The 10575-nt window shown below is 32.8% G+C and overlaps 1 protein-coding gene across 1 annotated transcript; it reads right to left on the bottom strand.

Annotated features, from left to right (window-relative positions):
- Positions 1-2803: 2803 nt before the first annotated feature.
- On the bottom strand, positions 2804-7489 carry LOC139504655 (heavy metal-binding protein HIP-like). The gene is made up of 3 exons (XM_071294681.1): positions 7354-7489; positions 6188-6400; positions 2804-3404 (listed from the first exon to the last, which is right to left on the bottom strand). The coding sequence occupies exons 1-3, from the start codon at positions 7442-7444 to the stop codon at positions 2968-2970; spliced, it is 741 nt and encodes a 246-aa protein (XP_071150782.1). The 5' UTR covers positions 7445-7489; the 3' UTR covers positions 2804-2967.
- Between the last annotated feature and the right edge of the window lie 3086 nt (positions 7490-10575).

The raw sequence follows: 10575 nt of genomic DNA, 5'->3' as shown, positions 1-10575 counted from the left end.
GCACCTAAACTGTGGAATTGCTAGTGTAAATGGACAACACACTAAACTCTAAAAATACAAATGAATAAAAATTAAAAAAAAAATATATACAAGACTAACAAGTCCAGCGGCTCCTTACTTGGGACTGCGGAAAAATGCGTCGGGATTAAACATGTTTTGTGAGATCTCAACCCTCCCCTTTACATATAGCAAATATAGAATAAACGAACACACAATTATACGCACATTAAAACTCAGTTTAAAAGAAGTCCGAGATACTTTTTTCAACCAACATTTTTTTTAATGTCCTGTACCAAGTCGGGAAAATGGTCATTAATATATAATATTTCGTTTCTTTGTGTGTTGCATTTTAGTGTTGTGTTTCTGTTGTGTCGTGGTTCTTCTCCTATATTTGATGTGTTTCACTCAGTTTTAGTTTGTAACCCGGATTTGTTCTTCTCAATCGATTTATGAATTTGGAACAGCGGTATACGTAACTGTTGCCTTTCTTTATTAGACATTTGCGAGATTGTTTTTTTCTTGCTATCCCACTAATCATTTTTATTTGTGTCATCAGTCGTAATTATGTTTTCAATTTAAATCTTTGCATTTAAACGAAAAAAAGCAACATACATATTTTTCTATTTAGGTATTGAATATTCTATATTTATATATGTTATACATGTTATATCAGGGAGTGTAAACATTAAACATGCTGGTAACTAGGAAATCAGTGCTATTTTTAATCTCCTATTTATAAATTTAAATCCCCCTTTCAATTCATAAAGTACCTAATGTTAAACATGTTAAAAAAAACCTAGTACAATTCAAAGTTTGTTCATGGTTAACATATTTACAAGTTAATAGCAAATGTTATCGTGCTGCATAAATCATGAAATAATGATAAGTGTTACCTAGACAAAATATCATTATCCTCTTTAAGTTATAAACATGGTAATTTGATATTAAAATTCAAATCAAAGTGATAAAATATCTTTTGAATATTAATGACAGCACAATTCTTTTAAAATTTCCTAGCTTTCCGGGTATTTTACGTCATTTGGGAAAGTTAATTTTGATACAAGGTTATATTTTATACTGATTTAAAGTAATTTTAAAAATTGGGAAATGTTCACAAATACACGAGCTTTATTAATTATATACTATGCAGTAAGGATTTTTGATTTATTACTCATTATTGTTGGTTTCACTTGTTTTGGGGAGAGATGAGTTGTTTTAAAAAGCATTATAAAAGAGGGACGAAAGATTCCAAAGGGACAGTCAAACTCATAAATCTAAAACAAACTGACAACGCCATGGCTAAAAATGAAAAAGACAAACAAACAACAGCACACATGACACAACATAGAAAACCAAAGAATAAGCAACACGAACCCCACCAAAAAAACTAGGGGTGATCTCAGGTGCTCCGGAAGGGTAAGTATATTCTTTTGGATTTAAAAAGTAACAAACAATCGACGTGAATGTTTTCAAAGCTAGTTTGGTATTTTTTTTCAAATATCGATAGGATATATTAAAGATATAAAGAAGACATGAAACACACTTCACTTGATTTGACAAAGGTGGGGAGAATTTAGGCAAAAGGTAAAATCACAAATTTACTGAACATCTAGGAAAATTCAAAACGGAAAGTCCGTAATCAAATGGCAAAATCAATAGCTTAAACACATCAAACGAATGGATAACAACTGTCATATTCCTGACTTGGTACAGGTATTTTCTCAAGTAGAGAATGGTATCTTCAACCTGGTTTTATAATAATAATAATAATCTTTACTTGTCATATAAGTAACATTATACTTGTGACATAAACAAAAGTAACAACAACAATAAAATAACTGAGTTGAACACACACATATCTATATATATATACAAGTAAAACTAACTAAGAGTCCCCTGTCCTCAGCTCTAAAGACTGTTTTATAAAGGAACCTGTTTTTTTCACTTGGTTTATATTAGAAGGATTTAGTAGGATAACTAACTAAACCTCTCACTTGTATAACAGTCGCATCAAATTTCATTATATTGACAATGATGTGTTAACAAAAATAGGCCATAATAAGTACAAATGTAACAAAAATAAGGGTACAGCAGTCAACATTGTGTAATAATCTTAATCACAGAGGTTTACCGATTTTCAAATCTCATAAATCACCTCAAGTTCATTGGTGTATGAGATGCAATGCACTAACTGACTGAGGTCGAAATATGGATTTTTGGGTGACAGGACACCATCTATCATCTATGTTACAACCTAATAACAGACGTTCTCCAGCGGACAACACGTGTTTATACAGGGGAAACACCATAATATATTTTTCTGCGTCATTTGAGTACAAATCACGTCTTTTGGTAGACACTATACGACATTGAAAAGAGAATACTATGAAGCATATGCATTACTTAGTTCACTCGTTGCCACTAACACTTTCATAACTATGTGGTAATCTAATATACACTGTTCTCTACACGATATGTAACATAACAAACCCTGAATACCTAGGTATCATACAATACAATACAGTATGCTTTATTTTAAAAACACTCCGTCACATTGACACATTGACATGTGAAATAAGAGGTAAATTACAAAATACAATCACAGACAACTGAAACAACAACAAAAAAAAACAACTAAGCCTGCAAAATAGTGGGTTTTTTTTTTTTGTTTTTTTTTTGTGTGGATGTGTTTTTTCGTTCTTATTTTGTCAAAGCCGAATATACTTAACGCCACACTACAAACGAGACTGTTTTTTCAAACGTTAAAGAGTTCACTTTGCCTAACATTTTGCGTATTCGGTGCAATGTCTTATGGTAAGTGTATTTGTGATGTTATTGTGGGCTGTCCGCCAGTTTTTAAAATGCATCCTTTTTTTTATTTTCCTCCGATGTTAATAATTTTCAGGAAATTGGTTTTATTAAAACAAAATCAGAACTTCAGAATAAACTTAAATGATGAAACTGATTTCATAATGCTGATAGTAAAACACCAGAGAAAGAGTTCATCGTCCATGTCGTTGAACCATATAGATATTTCCCATCCCATCCCGTCTTTGTCCTCACCCATACCATATCTCCTTGTTCCAATAGAATCGGAAATACTTGGCTCATATGGGATTCATTCCCTCCTGAGCCATCAGGGACCAGCTGAAATATAATGTTTCCATTTACGACCAAATCCAATGCTATTTTTTGTGTTGCGTCACCATTTGCGTGAGCTGTCACGGATAAAAGATAAATACCCTTTTTTGGGGACGTGAAATGTCCATGCCTTGTATCATACCCATGTCCTACATTTGTAATGACCTTGTCATACTCAATCGTTTGGTGTGTTCCCATGTTTGGGATGGTGTGCGTAAGGGTTGTACAAAATGCCACGTGATCTGTTGTAGGAGAGGAATCAGCTAAAACGATAAATGGTTTAATAAAATATACCACTTTTTGTTGGCAACAGTCAGTTTAATGCAGCTAATTGCAAATCAGGCGAGTAAAACCTATATGAATGTATCAATACTGTTATAACAGCGGCTTCAAAACATCTGTTGAAACGAAACATGAGTATATCTACCCAATAAGTACGATGTTATGATACTTTTTCCTCGCTTTACGACACAAAGGTTGTTGTTTCAGCAGTCAAAATCTATATATATTTGTGCTTTAAGCAAAAAATATTTATTTAGAATAACTAGCAAATAGGAAATTCGGGGATTTAACATATACCTCTATATCATTAAAGAAAGAAGAGATTTAAGAAATTCTTCAATAACAATCATTTTGCAGTAATATTGAAATGTTTTAGATTTTTCTACCATAAAGAACGGAACTACAATATTTCTTAATTTCAGTGAGGACCTGCGTTTCATGAATACCAGTGAATCTGAAACTGAGAATGCTGCCAAGTCTTGAAGAGATGTACGACCTCAAACTATAATGTATGAAGTAAGTGATGATTACAGCTTTTTGTACCATTGTATGGCGTTTACTGGTAATACATTTATATGTTATTCTTGTAAAAAAAGGAGAAGAAAAGGAGACTCAAAACTAACTGTTCATAAAACTTTAAAATACTAGTAGTTCATTTCTATTCCTATCCCAACCCTACGCTATATCTGGTACAAATTCTGTTTCCAATGCTCTTTAATTTATTTTTTTATTTGATTTTCTATTAAAACCATTATGTATCTTAGGCTTGATATTTGTGCACCAGACGCGTGTTTCTACTACAAAGGTTCATCAGTGACTCTTTAATTAAAAAAAGTTTAAAAGGTAAAATAAAATACGACGTTCAAGAGCATTGAGGACCAAAATTTTTCTAACATTTCAAATTATTTGAAGGTCAGATACATTCAAAATATTTTCTACAGTCTTTAACAGATAAAGAGATGCAACAAGAGGCTCTCAATAGCCTGAATTGCTAACCTGGATTTTTTTGGTTTAAATCTTTCATCAATTTATTTTTGCTTTTCAATACATATTAATGAGTGGCTTAAAAAATGCCATTTGAATGTTCATTATATCTGTCATATTTTCTTCAAAAGCAAAAAAAAAATGCATTTTATCTATATGTTCAATTTTAGCCATAGTGTCTATATTTCTTGAAGTACAAGTAAATAAAATACAAAATTTACACTAGATTCATTTGAGAAGATTTTTAAAGTTAAAAGACAAACAACTTGTGTAAAATTGTCCTTAATAACTCCGTAAGGGGTCAATAGACAATTTTGGTAATATCTTACTTTGCTGACCATTATTGCTGTTTACAGTTTATATCTATCTATAATAATATTCAAGATAATAACAAACTAGATGTGTCAAAGCGACACGAATGGCTCCGTCCCAAAAAGTTGAAAAATCTGCAATTTCAATATAAACACAGTGGACACAAACATGATGGTAGCCTCACATATCAAAAATCAGCTCAAAATCTGAAGGGGAATAAAGAAAAAATCCGTATAATTGTGATTTTCAATAGTTTATCAAAGTCCAAAGCCCGTAATTTCAGCGAAATTAACGGAGCGGAACGAAACTTAAGCTTGACCTATAACTCATCATGGTTAACTCACATACCAAAATTTAGCCCAATATCTGAAGGCGTTTAGAAAAAAAAGTCCGTATAACTGTGACTTTCAACAATTTCTCAAAGTCCAAAGCCAGTAATTTCGGCAAAAATTAGTGGAGCAAAACGAAACTTAAACTTAATTTGTAACTCATTATGGTTAACTCACATACCAAAAATCAGCCCATATCTGAAAGCGTTTAGAAAAAATTCTGTATAACTAATTTTCAACAATTTCTCAAAGTGCAAAGCCCGTAATTTCGGCAAAAATTAGTGGAGCGGAACGAAACTTAAACTTGATCTGTAACTCATAATGTTAACTCACATACCAAAAATCAGTCCAATATCTGAAGGCGTTCAGAAAAAAACCTCCGTATAATTGTTTGTTGCGGAATGACGGAATGATGAAAAGACTTACGGACAAGGGTAAAACTATATGGAAGCGACAACTTCGTTCAAATGCAAAATGCAAAATGTCCTAACAACTACCAATTTAGTGGCAGCAACCCAACAAGGGGAAGTTCTATTCGTCTGAAAATTGTAGGGCTAATAGATTTTAACCAATTGAACAATTGTACCCCCATGTCATATTTGCACTAAAAGCCTTTAGTTTTTGAGATACTACTATAATCCAAAAACTGCATTTGACCACTATGTTCTATTTTTAGCCATGGCAGCCATGTTTGTTGATGGATCAAAACTTCGGATACAATTTATAAACTAGATCCCCTAAGGAACTTTGTGTTAAAGTTTGAAGTAGTTTCAGAGGAAAAGATTTTTTAAAATAGTTTACGACGACAGAGGACGACAACGCCAGGTGATGGCATAACCTTACATCGGGCCCTTCGGGTCCCGGTGAGCTAAAAGGGACAATCAAGGCGCGCATCTTTGTTTGGTCTACAATCTTAATAATAAATTTATTACTACAGTGACAATTTACCACTCAATTCTTTTCAACAGCTGTTCTCATATTGCAGGAAAAATGGTATTTAATTCTTTCTTTCGTCAAATCAAAAGTTTTTTTTATCTTTATCATGATTGATTAACACATAACAATGTACTAGTTATAATTAGGAGCACAATTACCAAAAGAAACATAGTTGTATTCTCTGTATCTACAATAGAACTTACAACTAAGAAGTAACCGTTTTGTCTCCATTTTTGACCCAGCGTAATTGGTATTTTTATCCATGTTTCTGTGTAAATCTTCGTAGGTTGGTTCGTATTTTTGCAGTTTTGTCAACTCAGAATGAAGCCTTTGATTATCTTCTTTAAGTTTTGCATTTGAAGCATTCAACAAATTGACTTCTGTTTTCAGTTTCGCTATGTCTTCCTCCATAAAAGCTATGAAATAGAGAAAAGAATAAGGAGACATTCAAATTGTACTTTAAACTTTACTCTTTACTCTTATTAGGTAGTACTATCATTGTCAGTCCTAAGCAGAACATAGTTACCATACCTCAGTTGATTGTTCATTTTAAAAATGATCCAGTAAAAAGTAAATAAAAAAAAATACCGAACTCCGAGGAAAATTCAAACCGAAAGTATGTAATCAAATGGTAACGCCAAAAGCTCGAACACATCAAACGGATAACAACTGTCATATTCCTGACTTGGTACATGTATTTCCTTATGTAGAAACTGGTGGATTAACCCTGGTTTTGAAGCTAGCAATACCTCTCGCTTCTATAACAGTCATTACGAAAATGTTTACATTCTTTTTTATGCTGATGATATTAAGATTTTCCCTAGGTTAGATGCTTATTTAATTGAAACATTGCTTTAAAAATGATTTGTTGTCATGCACGTCTATTGAGATAATGGTATGATGTTTTGTAACATCAAGTGAATTGGTATTATAAAATTAATTCATATCACTTACATAAGCAATCAACTATCTACATCTTTAGAGTGAAATAACTTGCGATTCTTTATAAAAATAAGTACATGAGGTATGATTGCCCATGCAACAACTCTCCAAAAGTATCTACAATTTTTTTTAAACATTTTCCACTGAATTTCAAGTCCAGAATTCTCTCCATGTAATTTTTAAATAGTAGAATGACGAACTACATGATAAATAGTTGAACTAGTGATCACATAGTCCAAATATTTCCTAAACACCTTTATTTGTATCTTCTTAAACGATTTATAAATTGGAACATAGGTAAACTACTATTGTCTCATTGTATCTATCTGTTTACCAGCACTTTGATCAATTATTGCCAAAAGCTATATCATTTTTTCAGAAGTACTCAGCCCCTTCACCAATTAATAAGTTTAACAAATATACTTACCAAATCTCTGCAAAATGTTATCCTTACTTAGACTTTTTACTACAGAACAAGTAATAACCAATGTAAAGACCAATTGTAAAAACTTAGACATGTTCTATTTAACTTTTCACACTAAACAGTGTTCATGACAGTGTTATAGTAAGCATGTCAATGACATTATAGATAACGCATATCTGAACGTGCAGATAATTATAGGTTAGACAATACTTGGTCATGTTTTATGAAGATTTAAGCCCAAGGCGAAGCCGAGGGCTTACATGTTTATAAAACATTGACCAAGTATTGTCTGACCAATTTAGAACATATTCACACTTTCGAGTGACCTAACAAAATTAGCCTTTCCCATTGTAATATTCAAACCTTAATAAGAGTTCACAATTTATAATGAAACAAATGTAAAACATAGGTAATCATCATTTCAATGGATGGAATGAAATAGCACTGACATAGTTTGTGAGGACCGAATAGATAAATTGTTTTTCTTTTGCTTCAGGTAAAATTTAATACTTATATATCTTGAGATTTTTTTTTCATTTCAAAAAGCAACAAAATGTTATATAAATCCCCTTTTTGAAATTTGCTTCATATATCAGCAGTCTGGCATTGTTTTCTTGAAAGAAAAAAATCCCTCAAATGCCAGGTATATAATAAATAAATATTATTTTACCTACATCCTACATCCTTACCCCCATTGTTTTTGTTTATTCTAATATGTGTACCATTAGAAAATGTATGAAAATTTCTAAAATTCAAAATGTTTTGTTTTAATCTTTGCTCTTTCATGTTTAATCGGTAGGATCTTTTCCCAGGAAAAATGCCTCAGGGGATTGTACACTTCATTAGTGCAGTTATTAAAAGTTCACTTTCATAATTAACTGACAATGAAAAGTCATTCATGTATGGCATTTCATAGTGCATGGAAAACCATGTACTATGAAAATTAGAGGGCAAAACACTGACTTTTCATTGGACGAGAAGGGGTGAGTATGTTCTAAATATCAAGTAATCAGTATGAACTGGGAACCAACTGAAATATGGCATCAGCTTTTTGGGTTTGTTTTTTTGGCGGAAGCACATTTAATAGTCCAGTATGAAAGTCTGAGTAACAGGAAACAAGTGATGGTAGGAAAATGAGAGATGGTAGGGAAAATGAGTGACTATTTTTTTTTAGTTATGCCCTCTTGGGAGACTGTCCTTAACTTTCTTATCCAAAACCTTTCCCGAGCAAGTCTGGTAGACCTTGAACAACCCTCCTTGCGGTCTAAGATAGTGAAGGTTGTTGAGGTCAGCTTTGGCGTGGTCCGTTGATCTCAAATGACGACTTACGGTGAGGTCGGGCTTACAGGTGTAGTCACTTCGATTACCAGTCATGTGTTTGCTAAATGGCTGTTCTGTCTCGCCAACATATTGCATGTCACATCGACACGTACTGCAGAAGGTATACAACATTCTGGGTTTTGCAAGTTACATTGCAAAATATTGTGTACACAGACCTAGTGAAGTGGCAAGTACATGTTTGAGTATTCAGTGTTTGTTGGCAAGTCCGACATCGTCTGTTACCACGCGACTTGCTCCATCCGGCAGTTGAACAGCTCTCACAATTGACAAATAAGTCTGTCACACTTGCTGGTCTCCAAAAGCTAAGACATAAGGTTTGGAAAAGATCTTGGATAATTTTGGGTGCTTAGCATTAATCTCCCAATTGGCACTGACCAAACGTGAAAGGTTAGTAATGGCGGAATTGTATGTTAAAACAAAACTGAACCGCGACGGATTCAAGTTCGAGGAAAGGTTGGTGTATTGTGATTTTATGCTAAATATACATATTTTTTTCTATGAAAACGGGGGATACGCTCATACAGTTCTTTCTTCAGAAATCGTATGGATACGTACCGGTACAAAGAGGTTATACATAAATGTTTGAAAAGAGACTGGTTTTCCTATGGTTAACAACAAACTGCGATAAATAAGAATCAATCACTTTCTTTCTATTTTTTGTTGATGTTTTAATGGTGGTCAGACTACATTGCATACATACATTTGTTACAAGACATAAGTAAGTAAAATCAGACATTTTATAATGCGACTAAGAAATAGTGAAGATTTACACGTCTTTTATGTGAATATACATTTAGTGTTAATGATACTGTCTTAATAGAAAAACAAAGGATATGGTGTATCCATCCATAACACAAAATTAGTACACGCACAGCAAAAAAAAAACAAAAAAACAAAAAAACACACAAACAGCGAAGGAGCAGTGTTTGTATCGCTGATTAAGATTACTTTCATTCACATTGTTGTTGCTATTCATAATGCAAAATGCAGATGCTGCACATACATAATTTTAATATAATAAAATTTGAATGAATATCAAGATTAAATGATAATATAAATAAAATAAATCATATTTAAATGCCCACATAGAATGGTTGAGCCAAAACATTAGTCGGTAGTTAATTAAATTGTTAGTTTGTACCCTTGCAAATTGGCAAAAATAATAACTGAAATGCAAACATAAGTCCTTTATAAAATGATGATGTTGATTAAGTGTCAAATTGGTTACCCATTTTAGTATTCTTCAAAATATTCTTCACAATGTTTTATCTATATTGGGTAGGGATGTCAAAACGACAAATGGAAACACAAGCATGAAAGTACATTTACAGCGGATTCCATTGAGTGTGTAGCCGAAGGTAATATCTTTGGTAAGCTTGCTTGTTAGCGTAACCGTGAAGTCATTACTAGGTCAGGTATACTACCCTCCTTTCGAAGTACATGTGTAGCATAGTCCAACAGACAGATAGATTGGTATTCTGTCGGACTAGTCTATTCTTAAAGTAGGGTAGTTTACCTAACCTAACAATAACTTCACGGTTCAGCTTACAAGCAAGCTAACCAAAATATTACCTTTGGCTACACACTCAATGAATTCCGCTGTAACTTGAAATCTAGGCATGTTTTACAAAACTTTGAATTTTTCGAAAAACTAAGGATTTTCTTATCCCAGGAATACATTACATTAGCCGTATTTGGCACAACTTTTTGGAATTTTGGGTCCTCAATGCTCTTCAACTTTTTATTTGTTTGACTTTATAACTATTTTGATCTGAGTGTCACTGATGAGTCTTGTGAAGACGAAACGCGCGTCTGGCGTATAAAATTATAATCCTGGTACCTTTGATAACTATTTACATGTATCTGGTACATAATTCGTTGTTT

The sequence above is a fragment of the Mytilus edulis genome, unplaced genomic scaffold (genome assembly GCF_963676685.1).
Source record: "Mytilus edulis unplaced genomic scaffold, xbMytEdul2.2 SCAFFOLD_1467, whole genome shotgun sequence".
NCBI lineage: Eukaryota > Metazoa > Mollusca > Bivalvia > Mytilida > Mytilidae > Mytilus > Mytilus edulis.
The sequence above is the reverse complement of the archived record's forward strand: the minus strand, read 5'-3'. Positions and strand labels throughout refer to the sequence as shown.